Genomic DNA, 22,789 nt, shown 5'->3' on the forward strand with positions numbered 1-22,789 from the left:
TTTAATTATAAATTATTTGTAAATTGTTGTTCTGGAAGTGGACTTCTCCTTTAAGAAAGAAAGACGTGAACATCTTTGATGACATTGTGGTCATTGTGGAATTTTAGAATTAATAGCATTTTTTTTATGATAATGTATAATTTACATTATATATAAAGTTTTGAATTTCTATACAAATTTTGCCTATGAAAGATACTACATAAAGTGAAAAGTTTCTAAGCTTCACATATGCAAAAATTTTATGTGACGACAGAAAATGTATATTTAAAATGCATTTTATTTTTCTTTACAAGAAAGAAAGCAGAGACAAAGAAATAAATGGAGGGCTGGGAGGGAAGGGGACAGCCGTATATAAAGAGATGCAACCTCTGACGTCAAAAAATATGTACAATTCAAAATTATATCCATACAAAACATGCCACATACAATAAAAATGACCATTTTATTCATCTTCCCTAAAAGTAGCTCTGCTGTACAGTTGCAGCATCTTTTTTTAAAAAGTAGATCAGGTTGAAAACCAAAATCAGGATTTATTTAATTACAACACTTGTAGAGAGCTTAAATTAAGAGATTTCATAAGAACAAAGGAGGAGGTGGGGGGCAAGAGTTACTCTCAGGCTAAAATCCAGTAAGCGCCCGACTGGGTCTACCCTTAAAAGAACCAATGCTAGTTAGGAGGATGTATAAATAAAATAATGCTGAGTGCAATTCACATGTAATTAATGAAGATAGTTTCGATTAATGAAGTCATACCATTTTCCCGGCTATGCGGCCTTTTCGTAAGTCATATAAAACATTCACTTCTACAGGGAGGGGAGGGGAAGAGAAGAAAACAACAGGACACGAATCAAAAACAGTATCATCTTGGGAGATTCAAGATTTTCCATTTACTGTATATGCTAATTAAACTGTCACTGATTCAAGGACAGGGTTCAGTAATTCACAAGCAGTAGCATAAATAAAAGAAATATACGTGAACAATATTACATAAATACACAAATGCTATGCACCATTTTACTGCTGTTTCTTTCAAAACAAACAAAAAAAAGTATCTATTTCCATGAAAAAAAAACTTGCATGAATCCCATCTTAAATGTGTGCCATTCACCGCAACCAGTCTTCCAAAATTCATTGGTGAAGACAAAAGAAACATCACACCTTTTTAGTTAATCTGTATATGATCTTGTAGGAAAAAACGCAGATAGAAAACAAAAAGTTAAATGCAAAAACACTCTGGTTCATATACATAAAGATATTACTTAGTTTGCCATTTTACATATATTTATAGATATATACACATTTAGTTTTCTGATAAAATGATATCCAGTGGTTGCTTCTTTCATGAATTTTTTATTTCTCTACAATTTTGAATTTGATTAAAAAGGGGCTGGATAAAGAGTTTAGACCCCTATTATGTACAGTTTATACATTTTGCATTTATTCTTAACGTGAGGTCATAAGTCAGGGGAGAAAGGAACAAAGTAGCATGGGCTATGTGGAGACTTTGTTCAACTCCCTTCTTTGAAATTCAACTGTTTTTTTAACTGTTTTAAATTACTTTCATATAAAAGAAAATAGAAATGCCCTTTTGAAGTCTTCCTCCGTCACCGCGTCGAGCCTGTAGACTGTGCTACCACTATCAAACCACAATACATAGATTAGATACAACCGGCCGTCAGCAGGCAGAGAAAGACTCACTACAGTAAGTTTACAACAGTCCACTATCACAGAAGGGAAGAGGCTTTACACCTACGGGTCCTGGTTGGAGTGATGAGATCCGAACGGAGATCTAATGAACGCAGGATGGAAGGATTCAAGATGGGAAAACATGTCAAATGCAGTGGCAGTCTTGCATCACTAGTTTTTTTGTTTTTTTGCCCTATAATCGTTCAAATTGCACCAACGTGGATCCGCACCGTGGCCCTTTCTCGTAATTTGCTCCGCGAGAGAATCCGGATGAGCGCTTCTACACTAAAAGCATGATCCGCACATGTGTGGACGCAGCTACATGATATCTACAGTCGGAAAAAGGTGGCCTCCGAGACACCCGTTTGAGTTTTGATTGCTCTAAGTAATGCATCGTCATATACTGTATCTCATTTGTATAATCAAATCAAAAAGAGTTGCACTGGCTCACTATTGTGTTCATCAGAAAGCAAAATATAGATAGAAGCAAACCTGCTGCTTAAGTTTCCCTGCTTATCCGAGAAGGCAATTGCCATGGACACATTCCTGCCTTCCCCTTTCCACAGTAGCACTTAACAGTTTAATACAAAGCAGTGACGTCCCACAAACTCAATGAGGTAGACTGGGTGAAATAAACCCACCTTTGAACTCAATATAATAAAACATCTGGTGCCTTTCGAGCCACAGGTCAATAGTATTTCGACGTTGTCGTATCTCATCACAGTTCTACGCAGAGCCACTCCAGGATTGTCTTGCCGATGTCCACGATCTTCATTGATGATTTGATGGGAGAGCGTTCGTTCGTCTGGGGTGACGGAAAGGGTGGTAGCGGAAAGGATAGGTCCAAGCTAAAGTGTACTAGTTCATTTTTGAGTACTTACATGGCTTTAATCAAACATCTTCACTGAGTTCTAGTCTAAGTGTATTGATATGCTATAGCTTCAGTTATTTTGGTAGATGTCGAAGGGATCGATTGCAGCCAGAGTCAGCTTATTGTAGGAGGAAACAGTGGAGGAAGTAAGTAGAGGTGCTTTTGGCAGAGGTGTATTTTTTTGTTTTTTTTGTTTTGTTTTTTTTGTTTGTTTTTTTTTTTTAAATCGACACGAAAGATTCAAGCAGGTCCAATACCTTTGAGCTCATCTGTAAAAGGTTGTGGCATCAAAAGTTTACTCTTCAAAGCTTTGGCTCTTGTTGTGAATAACAAAGTCTTGTCTTTCAGGTGACTGAGAGTGAACTTTCTTCCTCAATTTAGAGCAGCTTATTAACTGGATAGTAAGAATATAACAGGCTTTGGCGCAGGAGTGTTCTGGCACCAGGGAGCAAAGACGGGTCGGACTCTTTCTCTGTCCCTGTTTAGTTCATCCACTTTCTGCAATTCCAGGCTCCACAATGGCAGGGGATCTTGTGCTGATCGTCCTCGAAGTCAAACTGATAGTCATACGTCAGCTAAAACAGATTGCGAAAGTGTTATAAACTGAGGAACGGCACTGAGAGGACTGGCAAAAAAAAGAAAGAAAGAGATTACTGTACCTCTTCACCCTTTGGGATCCTGCGACTAGAAATGATGATGATCTTGTCCTCTTTGTCAAATGTCACAACTTCCGCGACACAGTTGGGTGCACAAGAATGATTGACATAACTATGGAGGAAAAGGAAAATCAGAAACTAATACTCAAACCAAAGTTGGATTGCAAAAAGAAGAAACAAAGACAAAAGAAGTGTGATCTTACCGGGCAGGACCGCCAGTTAAGGTGGCATCAATTACATGCTCGTTATTAATACGGAACATGTAGATCCCACGGTTCTGATTGAGGAAAACAACAAGATTAGAAGAAATTAAAAAAAAAACAGAGCAAATATATGGTGGAAGCTTCACATCTACAAACCTGCTCCTCGTAAATCTTCTCTCTGCGATTTGCAACCTCGTTGCGAATGATGGTGCCAATGTACTCGATGACCATGGTGTGTTTTTCAAGGTCTTTCGCGGCATACAGACCCAGTCCTTGAATTCGAGAACGGGCCAGGTACACATTGTTCTTCCACTCCGTCTTTAACCGACGATACTGAGAAGATTTGGAATGAACAAACTGCTTGCTGTACGGGGTGTTGATCTCCCCTGTGAACGTGCTCTGATAGGCTTTGGACATACTCGTGCTGTTCAGAGTATGAGGCCTGAGAAGCACAATAAAATTATGTTAGAACTTTACAATCTCCAAACCATACGTGTCTGTCACAATTGTTCACAATTGACACAATTTGTTCATTACCTTTTGCAATGGGTGAGTATTTTGGGTTCTGATCGTGCACACCCAGTAGGATTGATCATGAGTGGAAGCTCCATGAGAGGATGGCGGCCATATCGGAACGTGTAATTCTGACAGTTTTCCACACCAGGAAGCTGAAAGACAGTAAAATAAAAGAAGAAAAAAAAAAAAAATTAATAGTGTTCATTACTATAATCAAGCCATGTAAGAAAAATGATTGTAACTAGCTATTGGAAGCTACTCTGATTTCAGTTGCTCATAATTATCATGGTTCCCTTATAGATTTTTTTAAATTAAGTAATAAATATTTGGAAAAAAGGAACGCAATTTATCCTACAAATAATATAATTTAAAGTAAATAATGTTAAAAAGTCTTCTTAAAGACAGCACAAAAGTAATCCAATTCATTAGACAACAATATTAAACGGTAGTGATATACATTTTCTTAATTATATACAAATAATATAGCTGCAAGCAGCAATTACCAGGGTTCAAGCACTTTAAAGCATTTAAGCACATATGAAAAATAAGAAATTTAGTAAGCCTGTATCCACCTAATTAAATGATTTTGGTAAATCCAGGTAATTTGCCATAGAAATATTATGTTTTTAACCTTTATGGCCGTTATAGTACCAGCTGTGGTTTGATAATTATGATAATTATTGACCTAGAGAGTCAAGAGAATTATACTGCAGTTGTTTTCAAGATTGAGCGAAAAACCTAGGACTAGTTCACAAAAGTAGATTTTTTCGATCTTCTCAATCATTTAACAAACGATTTGATTGACAGCAGTGGTTCTAGAGGCAAAGTTGTCCGGAACGAGGCGCTCTATCATATAATACGAATATCACACAATGAACAATCGTTTACACACTTGAAAAATGCAATGTCGCCCACCCCTATGCCCGATTTCTTTCAAATTTCTCACAGACCTTCGGGGCTGTGAGTCAAACAGGTCCACCAAGTTTCATTCCCATTGGCCTCTGTTAACCATGTCTAACAAGAGCTCAAACTTCATCGGCCAGAGGCAGCCATGCTTTTTTGAGATACGCAAATGTCCTTATAGATGCTTGAGGCACTTTGGACCAAAACCATGCACAGCGATTTTCATGTTGATAGAACAAATGGTTGCATAGATATAGCCATTTATGTTTTTTTCCCCTCTTATAGCACCACTAAGTGGCCAAGCCTTGTGATTTTTGTCCTGTGACCACATACTGAGGTCTTTAATAAGTGTTAGGAGTTTGGCGGAGATATCTCATTCCATTTAGGAGTTATAGACATTTTACTAAAAGTGGCCCTGCCGCTTTCAAACGTCAAATCTGAGGTGCACGTTTTGTCCGGAATGAGCCAAGGATTCCAACGACATGAGACACTTGAACCTGAGATTGACGTTTTAGGCAAGTACTTTTGATCGCTGCAGCGCCCCCGTCAGGCCAATTGGGACGAGCCTTGGTGAGGTTGTCGGTGGTGTTAAGTACTACCATCCCTCAAAGTTTCTTCAAGTTTCTCTACGACTTACGGTTTGGTCTGCACGATCAGTTTTATGTGGAGATTGCAGATCCTTGGCCATTGTAACAATTACAATAGAGTTTCAGTGCTATGTGCTTGAACTCCTAAATATATATATCAATAAGTAATACGTATTCTAGGGCACCATCCATTTTATGTTTTCCCAAATATTTCCATTTTTCTGGATTTTCTAGCTTTAAGGTTTCTGTTTGTATATGACATGATGATAGTTTTTCTTAAGAAACGGTGAAATGCTCATGAATTGACTAGAATTCTAGAGATTATTTATGTACTTATGTACATATATTGAGGCGGAAGAGGCTGAAACACACAAGCATCACTGGCACTTCAGTATGCGTGTAGTAATGGGCCAGGGCAATTACTTCACACAAAGACATGTAGAACATGCAGGATTCCTATTTAATTAGTATTTTTGAGGCTTAATATTAAACACCAGTCCATATCGCATTCTGATTTAAGTGAGCTACTTTTGATTTATTGATCCCAAATTTGGCAAATTCCATGACATTCTGTGTTATACAGTTAATTCCCTTTACTTTTTTTTTTTTTAAGATTTATTTTTTGCCATTTTTGCCTTTATTATATAGGACAGATCAGATGGGAGAGAGAGGATGGCGGGATCAGGAAAGGTCCTTGAGTCGGCATTCGAACACGGGACGCCCGTAGTGCAAAGGCACTGTTTGTCGGCGCACCGCCCACAAGGCTATTGGCGCCGACGTAAATGACATTATGACTGGATTCCGCGATTCTGCGTTTTCCGCATCGCGCCCTACTATTCTGTCCGCATCAGGAGAAGAATGAATGTATGTGCAAGAACAGTTACCAAAAATCAATGTCATTTAGTTAACCATACTTATTAATTTCTCACCGATTCAGTGATTCGCATCACTGCATGGACAGTGAGTCCATACATCTCTTCTCCTTTGACATGCTCGGTGAAGAGTTTCAACATGGCCGCTTCATCACGCAGCTTAGCAACCTGCTGTACAATCTTGGACCAAATTCCTGAAAAGCAGTGGCATGACATTAGCATGACTCAGCAAGATCAAACATTTCATTAGGATTACATTTAGAGCCATTTCGAAAAATAAACTTAGATTTACATACCATCCGGAGTGGTGTCTCGGAAGTGCAGGTCTTCATACCCATGCTCCAGCACACGCACTTCAAACAGAGGCCTGCCATCCTGCTCACTAATGCGACAACGGTAGCGACATCTGCGGTTTGGCACGCGAGTGCTCCAGTAAATGCGTGTGGCCTCATATCCCACTGGAAAAATAGCAGTAGGCGAGTGAAACACAACCATCTGAGAGGGCAAGAGCTGGCCAACAGCATGGAAGATAAGCCCGCCAACACGGAACATGTGAATGCGGTCGCCACGTTGCAGGATGCTTGCAATCTGCTTCACCTCATCTCTCTCAATGTAGACGCGTCGGAAAACAGCAAAACTGCTAAGCTCCTCTTCACTGGGGCCTTTAAGCTTGTGCTGGGTGCAGAGCATAGTTTTGTCTTTGAAAAACATGCAGCGTGCCCGGATGGCACAGGCAAAATGATAAACATTCGGGCAGCGCAAACGATTGCAGCTGTTAGTAGCACCCGTCTTCTGACAGTAGGCACAGCGGGTGCGTAGTCCACGCCGAAGGGCAACCTCCACGTTAATAAGTGCACCGCCCTGGGTCTCGTACACCTCGGTGGACCACAGAGCACAGTTAAGATGCACCCACAGATCTACATCAATGTTAAGCAAGCGTGCAGGACCATCCGTGGCACCATCTCCCTCCTCGTGGCAGAAACAGCACTTGCGCTTGTCTCGGGGAAGCTTGTCTGGTTTCAGCGTGATACGAAGGCGCTCCATGAGCTCGGAAACTTCACGGCTGTTCTCTTTCTTAGACCCACCCTTGCGAATTGTGATCACTATCTGGAGACGCTTCCAGCGCAGACCCTTCCATTTTTTAACCTTGGGTCGTTCTTCTTCTTCATCGGAAAGAGGCCTGCTACGGTGTTTGATGGGTTTGAGAGATATCTCCAATGTGGGGGAGTCTAGAGGAGGAGAACTGGCTGGAGCAGAAGGTTGTTGTTCTTCTGATGGAGCAGCTTGGGGAAGGACCACAGGCTCCTGAGATTCAGACTCCACTGTAACAGGGGAGCTGTGAGACTCCAGTTTAACTAAGGATTCAGTTTTGGCAGGAGCACCTGGGCTTGCTGAAGGGGATGATGTTGTCTGAACTGGTGCATCTGGTTCAGGTTTGGGCTCAGGTTGAGTGATATTTTCTGGCTCAGCTACAGCAGATGATGGGGGTGGAGGTGGAGGTGGCGGTGGCGATGGCGATGGAGGTGGAGAAACCTCGACAGGAATAACAGGCAGGTGGCGCACATCCAGATCTGAAACATTTGTCATGTAACAGTGCTGAGCAGGTCTATCTTCTTGCTCTTGGCATTCCTGCAAAAGTGTGAAAACGTCAGAAGAAACATCAAGTGCCTCTCATAAGCAAAAAAAAACAAAAAAAAATAAAATTCTCAAGAAACTCACCTGTTTGATAAGAGCAAGAATATCAACTTGTTTCCTCAGGGTACACCCTGGGAGGGAAACATCAAATTGCCTAAGCCATTCTGTATCATTGCTTGCAGAAGGGTCCTTCATACCTTATTTTAAAAAGAAAAAACAGAGCATAAGACAAAAAAAAAAAAAAAAAAAAAAAAAAACAACAATACAATAGCTAAACATTTAGCCAACAACTCTGAGAATATTGAATGACAGCTTGAGTGCAATACCAGGGTTAGAAGCGTCAGGTACTTTCCCAGGTCCAACACCTGCTCTACCAGGACTCTGGGGAAAAGCCGCCTCGTAAGAACTTGGCATACGTATGTGCAGCAGTTGGGCAACGGCCAACATCACCGTGTTGATATTCTGTTGAGGAGAAATGAAAAAAGTACTTAAATCTTGTCAAAGTTACCTAGGGCTTTTGTAGTAGTAGACATTTAGAGATTTAAATACCTTTGCTGCAGCTGATGAAAGCATGAAGGTTACAGACACTTCATTACTTTTGGTTTTGTCCCACTGGCTAGATGAAGCCACGACTTTTCCATCTACTGACTCAAATGGTTTTGTCTCAGAGAAACCTGTACATGGGTAGGATCAGCAACTTAAAGATCTGTCATTAAAGATTAAAGCAAACCGATTCAAATAGTTTCCAAATGTTACCACATACTTGGGATGGCAGAACGAGGAATAATGGGGATAACAGGAGAGATGGCTCTCTCTTCTTCCTCCTCTTTGGGATCCAACAGATGGGGGAAGCGTGTCGTCTCATCACCTAGTTGGCTTTCAGGTGAGGATGCAGGCACAATGCTGTCTGGAGCATCACTGTCATCATCGCTCTCCATCCTGAGTTGAGAGAATCCATTAGTGCGCTGATATAAACATAAGATTAGTTGTTCTGTTGAGCAGAGTTGGTAATTTACCGTATATCTTCGTTTTGGTTGTGAGGTGGAGTGGGGAGAGCTGCTAGTATGTCTACACTCTTCACTTCCTCTGGAACAGAACCTTCAAAGACAAAGAAACTTTCTGTGCAAAAATTGTCACCATTAAACTGGCTCAACAATAAATCAGAAAAAAAATCCTATGTCTTACCCATGGTATCCTCCGATGCCTCAGTCTCTTTCTGACCTTCGGCTAGCTCTTCTACAGGTGTCACTCCATTTAAAAGCTTATGCTGCACAGAAGGTGGTGGAGTTGGAGGAAGTGATGATGGTGGTGTTGGAGGATTGCTGAGGTTGTTCTAATACAAAAAACACCAAAGAACATCTCAAAATATGGATATTGTTGGAAAAAAGAATGAAAGAGTGTTGTATTCATTACAATCTGGTTGCATCTCAAGAACCTGTTTACAACAGTATTCTGTTAGTCTTTGGAATTCCCAGAATAAGGAACACACAATGCCCCATTGTAGACAGCCTTCTGTTGTGTACTGAAAGGCCAAAGTATGCTGTACCTTTGTAAGAAGTTGGGAATAGTAGTCTGGAATATTGTCCAGCATTGCATTTCCAAATGAGCCTTTTAACTGGGCCTTAGCGTTGGCTGGACTGCTGCCGAACGGAGCAAACAAATCCAGACTAGCAGTAATGGAGGGCTCCATCAAAGGAAGAAGAGAAAGTCCCTGTGGGTTCACCATAAGAGAGCAATGGTTTAATATAATATTATTAATCCAAATTTTTCATAGCTATGCATCACTAAAACACGACTCAAATATTCCAAAAGCCAATGCCACATACTTGTTTCAACTGCTTCATTATTGCCTCAGTTTTTCCAACCTCTTCTTTCTTGGTTTTCTTTCTAGAGTTTGGGCCACGCTCTCCAGCTTTTGTGGTACGTTTGGCCTTGACTATCGGAGTTCTCTTTGTGAGTGACTGCAGATCCTAAAAACAGTAGCAGATAAAAAATTAGAATTAAAAAAAAAAAAAAAAAGCATAAATACATAGGCACACACAGAGTGACTTGCTTGGTCGTACCTCCATGTTGCGTGGAGTTCCTTGAAGCTTCTGCTCCAGCATTGCCAGCTTGCTATTGATGTGCCCATTTATCTCATTATGAATGCCATCTGAGGGCCTCTGAGAAGCCATTTGTAAGTTTTTGGTTCGGAGGAGTTTCTGTAGAAGCTGTTGGCCAGTCTCTGTCCTTTGAATTTGGGACCCAAGATCTCCTGCTTGACTTCTAGAGCCCGGGGCAGAGTTCGCAATCGCAGTGACTGCTTCTCCAGAAATTTCTCTCTTTATGCCATCAGAATGAGCCTCTACACTACCTCCTGTGTCACACTGGACTTCACGTGGTTCCTGTTTGATGTTTTGCAGTGTTATTTCATTGGGTAGTTGAGTTGGTTGAATTGTTGCTTGGTGTGGGTTCTGTGCTGACTGAGGAGACGGACCATTGGGTGGAAAAGGAGCTGAAAGAGTTTCAGTATTGGGGCTCTGAGTCTTGGCAGCTGGAGATCTTAAAGGTGAAGCTACTGACCCCCCTGTCTGGCTGAAGGGGCTACCCTTTCCTACAACACTATCTGGCCTAGAAGGCGATGGCATGTGACTGGAGAGGGACAGGGTGCCTGGCTCATGTTTATGTACAGATGCTGGGCTTGAACCAGGTTCTGGAACAGAAGACCCTGCAGGAGAACCCGCATGAGAGGGAGACGCTTGAAAGGGGCTCAGTGCTGTTGCCGCATGAGACTGTTGTTGCTGAAGGTGCTGGGGGCCTGGTGGAGTCTGAGACATCCTCATGAGCCTTTGCTGATTAGAAAGTGGGCTTCCTGGAGAACCCTGACACACTAACTGGCGAGGAGACATTGGTCTAGCCATATGCTGTCCAGGCGCTGTGGCACGAACTTGACCCATTACTGGCCTGGGCACCTGACCCCTCATCATTTGATGCTGATGTACTTGTTGCTGCTGTAACATTTGCTGCTGCTGGGCACTACTGATGTACTGAGGCAAAGGTCCTTGAGAAGGTTGTTGCATAGGCCCTGAAACACCTTGATGAAACTGTGGAGCCATACCAGCTGATTGTCCCATTGCTCCTGATTGCTGTTGAGTGCCAGCTGGACCGTGTTTGCCTGGTAATCCAAAGCGGTGCTGCTGTTGTTGGGCTTCAAGACCTGGCATCCGTGGACCAACTGGTGGTCCCTGTGGGACCTGGGGACGCATTTGTCCCTGAGCCTGACCCTGCATTCTTAGCATCTGGCCTTGCTGTAGTTGTCGCTGAGCAATCATTGCCTGAATTTGCTGCAACTGTTGGCTGGGAGTCAGGTGACGCAGTTGGGGGTTCTGCGCAATGAAGGCCTGAATGTTAATAGGGGCACGTATTTGCCCTGCCGGAGCACCAGGCCTTGGAGTCATCATCATCTGCTGGCCTCTAGGAATGCCCATCTGTTGAGTCAAGAGAGCTTGCTGCTGTTGATTTGGAATGCCGGTCATTGTCGTTTGAGTCTGACCGCTATTTTGGCCAAGCACATCCTGTGGTTGCTGTGCAGCAATCTGACCAGTTTGCTGTTGTGCCATAAAGCACATTTGCTGATCCTCCTGTTTTATTTGTATGGCGTTTTGGGTCTGAAGACCCAGTTGCATCTGTTGTTGCTGTGGTTGTACTTTAAGATGAGATCCAGCCTGTTGGTTGCCCACAAAACCATGTTGTTCTGCTACTCCAATATTCTGGTTTGATTGAGGCTGTGCTGTTTGTTGCTGACCCATAAAAGCATGTGCTTGCTGTGGCTGTCCAACACCACATTGTTGCTCTCCACTAGATCCCTGTTGTTGCATCTGAAGTGGTGTGGCAGGGCCACCCTGCTGGGGGGGTGTTTTTGGACTAAGTAGTCCTCCATCTTTATGGTCAGGATCTTGGACACCTTGCTGTAAGTTCTCAGCAACCCCTTGGGTCTTCCCTGATGGTGGAGCTTCTAAAGCTCTTTGTGGCTCAGAGGGACCAACCTGTGTTGGTTGCTTCAGTTGTGAAATTTGTTGAGCAAGGTTTTTCTGTTGCTGTTGTGACAGGAGCATGCGCTGAGCCATTACACTTTGCTGTTGAGGCGTGAGTTGGGTTGGTGGTCCCCTAACAACATGCTGTCCACCTGGCCCATGCTGATCCATCAAACTCTGAGGTCTCTGAAGCTGCTGGACAATTTGTTGATTACCAACCATACCCTGTGGTTGGCCTGCCATCATGTTTACAGTTTGAGTCATTGGCTGGCCCATGACATTATGTTGCGTCTGCCCAATAGCCTGGTTTCCCATCATACCTGGAGTCGCCTGCATTAACCCCTGCTGATTTTGCTGGTTCATTAAACCTTGTTGTAAGTTTGGTTGCTGTTGCCCCATATTGCCCATCAAAACTTGGGCTGGCTGGTTACCCATGGCTCCAGGTTGCTGATTCATTATACCAGGCTGCTGAGGTTGATGCGACATAGGCTGCTGGCCCATCATCAACTGTTGTTGTTGCTGCTGCTGCAGTTTTTGGACCATTTGCATTCTATGCTGTAACTGTCGCTCCTGTATGACTCTTGGATCTGGTGGACCTTGTGCTCCAGGAGCTTGTTGAAAAAAACCAGGAGGTGGGACTGGCTGCACAGTGCCAGCTCCAATTGGGAGAGAAGGCTGGGCTCCACCAAAAGGTTGCATTTGTGGCATTCTAACTGGCATGCCTCCCTGAGGCATCCCTACTTGAGGCATTCCTCCAGGCGGCTGACCAATAATTGGTCCTCCTTGCTGGCCCATAATCATTTGTCCAGGCATTTTGGAAAGCATGTGGGGCGCCTGTGTAGAGGGCCCAGGAGCTAGTATGGAAGACCCCTGCTGATGCTGCTGTTGTTTGCTTCGGTACTCTGCAATAAGATTGGTGTGCTCCTTTTGCTGTTTACGTACCTGGAAAAGCAAATTTTACTTATTTTAGCTAAATGATTTTCAAGACAAAAAAAATCTCTCATATTTGTTTATAAAAAGATATTTTGCATACCTGGTCCAACTGTTTCTGGATCTTACTTTGTTCCTCAGTGACCATTTTGAGCTTTTCAGCATCTGCCTCTGCAAATTCACGTCCAGCTTTCTTTGCAGTGCGCTGCTTGGCACACAGAGCTTTACGGGACTTACGATGTGCTCCAATTTGCTCTTCTAAGAACTTCAACTGCATTTGCAGCAACTGCTGGGTGTGCACAAGCCATTCTTCATATTGGTGCTGCTCAGCATCATCTGTTGTAAATGTGATTGCCCAAGAACATTAACAGCATGAAACTGAACTATCACCTAAATGCACAATGTGTGCCTATACACTTGGCACAATTTTAAGCAAGCCATGTATTCCACTATGCAACACATAGTCAGACTTCCATGTTATTATCTGGACTCTGGATTGTCAAATTTCTACAACTAGAGATTAGAATTCCATTTTATTGTCTGGATTGTTTTCTGCACTGCCAAAATCCCAGGTCTCTAAATGTGTGTTTACATAGGGAACATAATATAATAAATAAATGAAAGAGTACTAATAGCATTGAAGAGGTAGTTTTTAAAAAAAAAAAAATAATAATAATAATAAAAAGACTAGAAATGCAAAACATACTGATGATGCCAAATTGCGGAGGATTTGGTCTTGCTTGAACCTGGTTGCTGCCTTCTCCTTCCTGAAATAGGAGGATTAAGGTTAATATACTAGAATAAATTCAAATGAAATGTGAACTACAATACTAAACCTACCTTGGATGACCCAGGTGCAAGCTGAGCCTGGGAATCCTCATTTCCAGGAGCTGAAGTTAGCCTCTGAGCCAAAAGAGATACTTGTTGCCTAAAGTTAAATAAAATTTAAAATTAAATCTGAAACAGAACTAAAGTGGCAATTCCATTGAAATGTCAACCAGCAAATTATTTAGCAAAGGAACAAAACTACTTCTAAATCTATATCTAAATATAATAGATGTAAGGTAATTGCATAATCCATCTACCACATGAGGTGTGCACCAAGTTTTTCAAATTCAAATTCTAAAAGAAAAAAATTGCATATTTCAAAGCGTAATGCATCTTTCAATACGCCATTGCCATTTCTGTCACGTCTGTTAAACGATTTCCTGATTTAAACTGGAAAAACATGTCTAGACTGTTGTTTTTCTTATGCCTGAATTCTATCTACAATAGGCACTAAAAAGTAACCTTTTTAACTTTCCCACTTTACATTTAAATACATAACATTGGAATTTTTTTGTATGTTTTGTCAGACAAAAACAGTACCTATTCATTCCTGGTTGAACACCCATAGGATCTTGAGCCAATACCCTTTTAATTCCTTTCAGTGCAACCATTTTAGCCTTTGCAATAGGATCCATTATGTCATCTGTCATGAATTTATCCAGATCTGGGAAAAAAAAACGATATTTATATTAACTAGAATGCATTTATTATTGGGATAACAAAAATAAGAATAACCTCAAGTTGATGGAAGTCGGCATACCTTTATCTGGGAAAAAGTTGCTGGCCAAGTTCTGCTGTTTGACAATATGTGGAGGTGGTGCGGTCTGCTGCTGAGGAGTAAGACCAGGATGAATTCTGCCAGGCTGTACACCCCGTATAATGCCTTGCTGTTGTCCCATCGCTGCATGGGGTGGTGAAGGCACTGCAGCACCAATTAACCTCTGCTGCTGTTGTGGTATCATGTGAGGTGGCCTGGGCACCATACCTGCTTGAGGCACTATGCCTTGGGATGGATGGTGGTGCTGTGGGATCATAATTTGATTTGGCCCTTGAGGAGGCTGTTGCTGATTCTGAATGCCATGAAGTTGACTCCCAATCCCTCCTTGTAGAGCACTTAACTGCTGCTGCTGTTGCTGTTTCTGAAGCTCCTTCTTTTCATGCTCCAAAAGGTCTTGTATTAACAAAGGTAGCTCACTCGCTTCCAGTGAGCTTTCTACTTTGTCAAGATCATCAGCTGTAGAGTGGTGGCCAGCATCTGGCAATCCAAGCGGATCAGCACCCAGGTCTGGATGTGGTGCAGTTGGTGGAAAAGACAGTGCATCTGATTGGCCAGGAATAGGAAAAGGTAAACCACCTAAACGGACGGTGTTTAATGAAGCAGTTGCAGTCTCTTGTTGATTAGATGCTTTTGTTCCACTGAGCAAAACAGACACTGTTTCACTAATGTCATCTTTAACAGGAGCTTGTCCTGACTGAGGTTGTTCAATCAATCCCTTGTCTTCAATTTTTACAGATGGTAGCCTAATGGCATCAGAAGACTCTGCCTTCGGAGTATTGGTAGATGAACTCTCAGTCTTTAAAGGTGATTGAGCGGCAGTTGTGTGCGTGTCCTGAGAAGCCATGTCCACTTTTGGTTTCTCTTCAACCTTGATTTCTACATTAGCAGAAGACCCTGGTCTTTCTCCCTCTGCTTCTACAAGTCGTAACTGGTCAGAGAAAACATCTTTGGGATCACCCTGATCAAGCTCAGGGTCAGTGTAAGCCAGCAAATCAAATTCATCACTGTTGAGCAGATCATCCAAATGAGGATCATTGGTCTCGAGATTGTCAAGGTTTCCCAAATCATCATCACCTTTATCAGGATCCAGGTCAAGAGTAGCAAGATCATCATCTTCCACTCCGGTTTCTGCCACTGTATCACCGAGCCCTAGGTCAGACACAGGTAGGTCAACTGGATTTACAACAGTCTGCTGACCTGCTATTGTACTTGTTTGAGGAAGCTGTTGAGTAGTAGTGTGAGAAATGGGAGTTTTGGATGTAGTAGTTGGCACTGCCTGCGGCTGTAGTTGAGACTGGGAAGGAGGTACATTGCTTTGTTGTTGCATCAAAAGGTCCATGCCACCCTGCTGTAAGCCAGTTCTGGGATCACGCATTCCCTCCGCTGAAGCATCGAGAGATGGGGGTAAATTCTGCTGAACAAAAGCAGCATTCATTTCCTGCTGTGGAAGAAACATGCGAGGTCTAGGTATAGGCGCCCTTTGCATAAACTGAGGACCCAGTGGCATCCTCTGGGAGTTATGCCTCAGCTCTATAAACTGAGGTGGTGCTCCCGACACGTGGCTTTGTACAGCTTCTGCGCCTGTGCCTGGAACCCCCGTCAAAGGATTGGGCATATTCTGCATGGACTGCATGTTGAGAGGATTGTTGATGGGAGTATTAAGGTGCTGCCTGGGAACGGCTTCCATCATAGGTGGCTGTTGGAACCTCCGCGGAGCTCCTTGGTTTTGCCACTGTGCAGGAAATGGTGGACGAGGAAACATCCCCTGAGAAATATTGGGCCCAACTTGCCTACAAGAAAAGTGTTGCTTATGAAATGATCAGTGTGGAAGTAACATGTACAAGGACTACATATAAACACAAAGTAATCAAAATCAGTAGCATATATTTAGTTCAATCTACCTTAATGCACTGGGGTCCATAGTTGCTGGTGTCCCAGGAGGAGGTGGGCGGCAGAGCTTTTCATCCATAGCTCCCACTGGTGGAGGCATCCTGGTGGCAAGGGCTGTCTGAGCAACCACAGCCCTGTCCTGATGGATAAATGATGATGATCGTGATATGGCATAGCTTAGTATGATTATCAAATCACAAAGACCACAAATTAGTTAAATAAATCTTGCCCCACATGAACTCATCTCTGCATGTGCTCTAACTTTATTGCAACCATTTTCCCAAACTTATCAATACCTGAGGGTAAGGAGGTGGTGCTCGCTGGGTTTTGTCTTGCTGAAAGGCCGGCATTTCCCCAGCTGGCCAACTCTGAGCAGGATTACCCACCACAGGTGTTTCCTTTTCTTGCCGAAGTGAATTTCTCTGCATTTTTTGTCTGATCAGAAACTCTCTCAATCGTTGCCTCTGTGGTACATAAAACAAAAGTAATAAAATATTAACAAAAGTAAAATTAAAATCTACTTCATTCTACCCAAAACTCTTTTTAAAGGGAAGGGTATTAAGACTTGTATGGCTTAATATAACGTAAATTATGTCTCTTACTGAAACATATGGTAGAAAACCCAATGAAAGATTTTACATCGTTTTATACATATTTTGGACTATGGAGGCACCATTATTTTGATTACATAGAACGGTTGTGCTCAGTGAGCTACTGGCATTGAGCTATGGTATTTCTACCGCAACACAACTGGGAATACACAACTCCATGCCACGTTTCGCGGCTTTTGGATGTAATTTTCAGTCAAAGGGCAACAAGAGAAGCGATGCAAGTCTTCACTGCTTTCCTTTTAGTAGACCACAGCTACTGAAAGAGCTTACAAACAATGTGAACATGCTGACACTTGTCATGATGCCGCAGCGACTTAAGGAGTTTCTCAGCTTGGATTTTACTGCGTTTAGACTCTTTGTGGGGAAAATCGATAGTAGAGCATTTGGTTTAAGCCAATGCTTATATCCATCGCCACCTTTAAGCTCTTTCAGTAGCTGGGGTCATCACATGATGTGTATGTTGTATTATGTGTATGATGTGAGTTGTATTGCGGTAGAAATAGCTTAGCTCAGTGCCAGTAGCTCACTGATTGCAACCAATTAAATTCAGCAAGACACATAATTTGTTACATTAAGCCATACAAGTTTTAATACCCAGGGTTCCCTTACAATGAACACATCTAAAGTGTCTACTTTACCTGTCTGTGCTTTTCTAACTCGGATGGACTAAGGCTCATGAGAGCTGGATCCTGTCCAGCTGAAAGGTCTGACATGTCCGGCACCCCTGGCAAGTTGGGTAAATGTGGAGCATCTGTTGCCCGCATAGCTGTATCTTGGTTTCCAGGAGGAAGTGCTATTCTTGAGTTAAATTCAGCACCCACTGGTTGTGTCTGGGACTGTGGCTGCTGGAGGTGGACCTGAGCTTGCTGAGGAGTCATCATCTGCTGCTGGCCAACTACTTGTTGCTGGCCCATTTGAAGCCCTACACCAGGACTGCAGCTGAAAGCAGGGGGTTTTCCAGAGAGCGGATCTGCTACTGAGGGCGAGCAGGGCGTTTGCTGGCTATGATGAGGTGAGCCTCTAAAGGGGGAGTTACCTTCCGGTGCTACAGAAGATGGGCGAGGGGGTTTATGCAATGAAGCGAAGGAATCTCTGGACTGAGGTCGTGAAGGTGGGCGGGAGTATGGATCAGGTGATTGGAAGCGTGGAGTGGCTGGTGACTGCACAGAAAGCACATCATTGGAAATGGCTCCTGGTGTGAGAGGCGATTGAGAACTGCCTTGCGACTGAGGGCTGGAAGGCAATCTTGAGTATGTTTCTTGCTGAGGCACAGGAAGCCTCTGGGGTAGGGGAGAGGAGCCGTCACCTGATTGAGGTCGTGGCGTGAGGGGAGGCTGGGCGTAAGGGTCAGAGAATGTAGAGGGAGACTGGCGGTAGCTCTCAGGAGGATGATTAGGAGACGCACCTGGAGGGTGTGAAACAGATAATCCACCTGCATCCCCCTGATGCATACGAGGGGTCATGGGGGCTTTGAATAACCCATCTGCAGAGTCCAAACTAGCAGGAGAACCAGAGCTTAGGTCTTGCCTGCCAAATGAAGAGCGTGGAGATGGGGCATTAATTTCTGCCCTATTTGGGCCCACCCCAGCAGGTGAAGAAGCTATCGCAGATGGTGATGGAGATGAAGCATGATCTTGTCGGCTAGCTCCATGCTGGCCACGGTACAGGTCACCACAATGGGTTGTATGAGGCGGTGAGAACATTTGTGAATCTCCAGGCCCACCAGGCCTAGGTCGAGGACTTTCAGGTAGACCTAAGGCCTCCTGAGAGGGCTGCTGAGGTTTGGGAATCTGCTGTTGTGGTTTAAAGAATGGGTCAACCTGTTGGGCCCTGCGAGGAGTCCCTGGTTGCATGTCAAGGGAGCCAAAGTTGGCTGGCCGTCCCTGAGTAGCACCCTGTGGGCCAGGCATAGGATATCCTGAGGAAGAGGCCGGCAAGGGGCTGGAAGAAGGCTGCGAGTATGGGGTGCATGGCTGAGACTGAAGGTGCGGAGACTGGGGGGGAAGTTTAGAAAATGGGTCTGTGTGCACATCGGCTGAGCTAGGAGTCTTGAGGGGTCCATCAGGAAAAAAGGTTGAAGATGCAGAGTCAGGGGCAAGAGGGTAAGGACTCTCAGCGGAGCTTGGCTGGGAGGGAGTGGATACGGAGCCTGAGGGTGGGGGAATTTGTAGGTGCAGATTAGGGCGCTCGCCTTTAATACGGCCAGGCTCGGTTTTAATAGGCCGACATACTTGACTTTCTGCCTGCTGTTGATTGGGGAAAAAAGAAAAATGTTTACAATTACAATGCAAACACATAAAATGATTATACAGTGCATTTGAAGAGAAGGCCACTTACCTTCTGTGCCTTGTTTATTCTCTGAGCAGCCCTATTATCTTTGGCCTTTTGCTGAATGGATAATGACAAAGTAGTGAACCAAAAAAAACTGTTAGAGAACAAAGACAGTACAACAAAATTAAGTTAAACTTAAGGTTCAAACTTGCACCTACCAGATAAGGAACCTTGTCTGCAGCTGATACCTTCCTCCAAATCTTCATTATTTGTTTACAGCGACTGGCCCAGTCTATTGACAGAAAAGGAACAATGAACCAGACCTAACAAACCTTTAACCATTTAAGCTCTTTATATTTTGAGTGCAGTTAAGTGATTACCAAGTTAAAGGGGTCATATGATGTTGCTAAAAAGAACATTAGTTTGTGTATTTGGTGTAATGCAATGTGTTTATGCGTTTGAAGTTCAAAAAACATTTTCCACAAACTATACATTATTGTTGCTCCTCTCTGCCCTGCCTTTCTGAACGTTTTGATTTTCACAAAGCTCATCGTTCTGAAAAGGTATCCGGTGCGTTGTGATTGGCCGAATACCTCAAGTGTGCGATGGAAATGTTATGATCCTTGTGATGCCGTTTCCCGGCAGGATGAGACAAACAATAAAACCCATTATAATCTAGGCATTTGTTGCATCCAGTGGGGACATAACTGATTATAATGACTCATACTGTCTTTTTACGCATTGTTTTGTTGTGCCGTGGATTCCTCGGTAAAATGCGCAGCATCCACTCGAATACTTGCGTTGTATTGTTCCAGAACAGTGTTGTAAATATAACTTAACCACTGATTTCTAGATGTGTCCTCATTTGGAAGGCTAAACAAAGTACTTTCGCTTTCGCAATGAAACACACAGCGTCTCCACAACATGGAGTTGGCTTCAACAATACTACAGCAGGTATAAAAAGTTACACCTTTCTATGCATATACATGTGAGGGGTGTTATGCAAATCTACCCATACCGTGACACAGACATGTGGGGGTGTTTGAATGAGCTGTTTTAGGAAGGTGTGGCTGAGTGTTAACTTTTATAATAAATCTCTCTTTGGGTTTGAGACTTTAAGCTTTGCAGCTTTACAGATCTTATATATGCACAAACAGCTTGAAACACTCCAGAGACAAAGAAAAACAAGAAACTGCATTATATGACCCCTTTAAGTTGGAACAGACAGATACACCCACTACAACACTTTTAAAAGTCAGTTTAATACTAACCAGGGTAGTCCTGTTTGAGACTAGGGAAGTTCATGTTAGCATATAGTACAGGAGAGATGGTAGATAGATTTCCTAACTCCTCATCCTTCTCCCAACGCTGCAGACTGCGCTGATTGTAGGAGAGGCCATCACCTTCCTGTTCAGTAGGAGTTGGAGGAGTGGAAGGGGTGGCTGGAGTGGATGGTGTTGCCCATGGGCTTTCCTCATCCTGGTCTGGACTGAAAAGACCACCTCGATCACTGAAGATTAGACAAAACAACAAAAAACATGCATATAAAGGAGGAGAAATTAATTAGGGAACAAACATGAGAAGCAAGCATATTTACAGCTTACCGTATGTCGAAAAAAGGGGGACTGGGAGAGACCTGAAAAAGAGTCCATCATACCAGTTGAGGGGAGTGCGCCAGATAAGGAAGCACCTGTAGTTAAATTTTTTTTTTTATTTTGTGTGTAGACATGCATTAAAAAGACTTGAGTTATATAACAAATCTGAGTAATAATATGAAATTCTGTCCATACCTAGAAGGTTTCTCTGAGGGCAACTACTTTGATTTGAATCACCCTCCTGAACAGGCTTAATGCTAGGCTGAAGAGGCCCACTTGCAGCGATTCCCTCAGTGGGTCCAAGTACTTTCTGGAAAAACTGCTGAGAGTCCTGACCTTCTAGTCCCTGAGGGAGATCTGTTGGGTGAAAGAGCGATCTTTTGAGTAACTCAACTGTTCATGACACCAGGGGCCTTACTTTGTTAACAAAAGAAATTACCTTCATTCTTCTGTGCATCAGACCCATGCGTGTCTCCTGAGCACTGATCTTTGTTGGAAAGTTGCCCACTTGCTCCTTCTGCAACAAAATTTTGTGCAAGTTAAATATTATGTTCTGAAAACATTCATTGCCAAAATACTAAAGCACCTCATTCTTGAAAATCCCACCTGTTCGATCTCCTGGAGGCTTGGATCCCTCACCCTCTTGCTTTAGTTCCATGGGCAAACCAGTTGGCCTGGCTGTGGCCTCAGCTGTAAGAAGAAATGAAACAAATGTTTAAATCTTTGCCTGGTCTAACTTTATTATTCTCAAACACTAACACTGATGATAGTGCTAGTGATCGAACTAGTGTTTTACCTAGTTCAGAGGCTGTATTTCTGGCCCCATTCCCAGGGAGCGGAGGTCTCAGAACACCCTGCGTATGTCTTTGGGTTGGAGGGGCAAGAAAAGCTCTCTTACTCTGATCGAGTAACGTTTTGCCAAAGAAAGCCTCCTGTAGGTATGCAGGAAACATGTCCTCCAACTTGCTCTTCTTTCGGCCCCTGCGCTTCTTGGCTTGTTCACCCTCTCCCTCTGCTGTTTTTGCCTCTGGGACATCGAGAGGTATGTCAGGATGAGGTGCTATATTTTAAAAAAACAAAAGTAGTTTTACAAAGGTTTGGTGATCTGTGATAATAAAAGAGATGTTGAGGCTGGCATGTTGGATCACACTGCGCTAAGAAACATCTCTTGAGGATGATGCTCTGAAAAAGCTAAATGTATACTGTACAAAAACTAAAGGCAATACATACAGAAATTATTTCATAAACTGAAATGCATTTTCATACATCAAGACTGAAAGCCTTAGGCAGTTGCACCCACAAACATTTATTTTAATGCAGCTGGCAAGGACATTAGGGTTTGGTGTTCACGTCAGCTTACATCAGTTTGTTGGAAAACTATACCAAACTCAAAACATTCCAAGACTCAACAAGCGCATATTCAGTTTGTGGTAACAAGGTGAACACACTGATCCAACAAATCCATTGCTGGCTGCTGGTGTTTGCTGGGACAGTGTGAACTCCCATTTGGCCACACTTGCCTTCCTCAAGTTTCATTTCAGCTGCTTGACCTTCAGGAACACCATCACCGGAGGCAGACAGACTCCTCCTCATTCGTGTGTGACACTTTCTTTGCCGGACCATGAACCCTCCAATCCCTACAAGTGTAAAATCACATCAGTAACTGTTTCTTTCAAAGCATGAAACACTGATAGAGCCATTAGGAAATGAAGCAGTTCACTGACCTGGTCTGTATGGTTTACGCTTTCTCTTCTTCCCGTCTTCAGTCTCCTCTACTCCTCCTTTGAGAGTTTCACAGTCAGCCATGCCCTCTATACCTCCATCTGCCCCAGTTTCTCTGTCCACTCCTCCATCCCTATCTGGGCTCCCAGGGGCTTCCAGCTTGGGCTCACATTCCATCGCTTCTGCACCTCCTATTACAATTTCAGTTTCTTATTATTTGCA

At 43.2% G+C, this 22,789-nt stretch overlaps 1 protein-coding gene across 1 annotated transcript in view; it reads right to left on the reverse strand.

Annotated features, from left to right (window-relative positions):
• Nucleotides 1-259: 259 nt before the first annotated feature.
• kmt2d (lysine (K)-specific methyltransferase 2D) overlaps nucleotides 260-22,789 on the reverse strand; it is a 39,082-nt gene continuing 16,552 nt past the window's right edge. The window contains 35 exon segments of the mRNA XM_051095880.1: nucleotides 260-3,132; nucleotides 3,217-3,325; nucleotides 3,417-3,490; nucleotides 3,573-3,858; nucleotides 3,954-4,084; nucleotides 6,352-6,488; nucleotides 6,591-7,923; nucleotides 8,014-8,126; nucleotides 8,256-8,391; nucleotides 8,479-8,603; nucleotides 8,693-8,868; nucleotides 8,946-9,027; nucleotides 9,115-9,262; nucleotides 9,476-9,640; nucleotides 9,756-9,899; nucleotides 9,993-12,884; nucleotides 12,976-13,208; nucleotides 13,579-13,639; nucleotides 13,713-13,800; nucleotides 14,241-14,364; nucleotides 14,461-16,268; nucleotides 16,380-16,507; nucleotides 16,665-16,832; nucleotides 17,618-19,225; nucleotides 19,317-19,367; nucleotides 19,469-19,542; nucleotides 20,522-20,760; nucleotides 20,855-20,871; nucleotides 20,873-20,940; nucleotides 21,041-21,202; nucleotides 21,285-21,362; nucleotides 21,452-21,535; nucleotides 21,642-21,905; nucleotides 22,366-22,482; nucleotides 22,570-22,758. Of these exon segments, the coding sequence (XP_050951837.1) occupies nucleotides 3,040-3,132; nucleotides 3,217-3,325; nucleotides 3,417-3,490; nucleotides 3,573-3,858; nucleotides 3,954-4,084; nucleotides 6,352-6,488; nucleotides 6,591-7,923; nucleotides 8,014-8,126; nucleotides 8,256-8,391; nucleotides 8,479-8,603; nucleotides 8,693-8,868; nucleotides 8,946-9,027; nucleotides 9,115-9,262; nucleotides 9,476-9,640; nucleotides 9,756-9,899; nucleotides 9,993-12,884; nucleotides 12,976-13,208; nucleotides 13,579-13,639; nucleotides 13,713-13,800; nucleotides 14,241-14,364; nucleotides 14,461-16,268; nucleotides 16,380-16,507; nucleotides 16,665-16,832; nucleotides 17,618-19,225; nucleotides 19,317-19,367; nucleotides 19,469-19,542; nucleotides 20,522-20,760; nucleotides 20,855-20,871; nucleotides 20,873-20,940; nucleotides 21,041-21,202; nucleotides 21,285-21,362; nucleotides 21,452-21,535; nucleotides 21,642-21,905; nucleotides 22,366-22,482; nucleotides 22,570-22,758 (11,705 nt within the window). The 3' untranslated portion in view covers nucleotides 260-3,039.

This window comes from Labeo rohita, chromosome 23, assembly GCF_022985175.1.
Source record: "Labeo rohita strain BAU-BD-2019 chromosome 23, IGBB_LRoh.1.0, whole genome shotgun sequence".
NCBI lineage: Eukaryota > Metazoa > Chordata > Actinopteri > Cypriniformes > Cyprinidae > Labeo > Labeo rohita.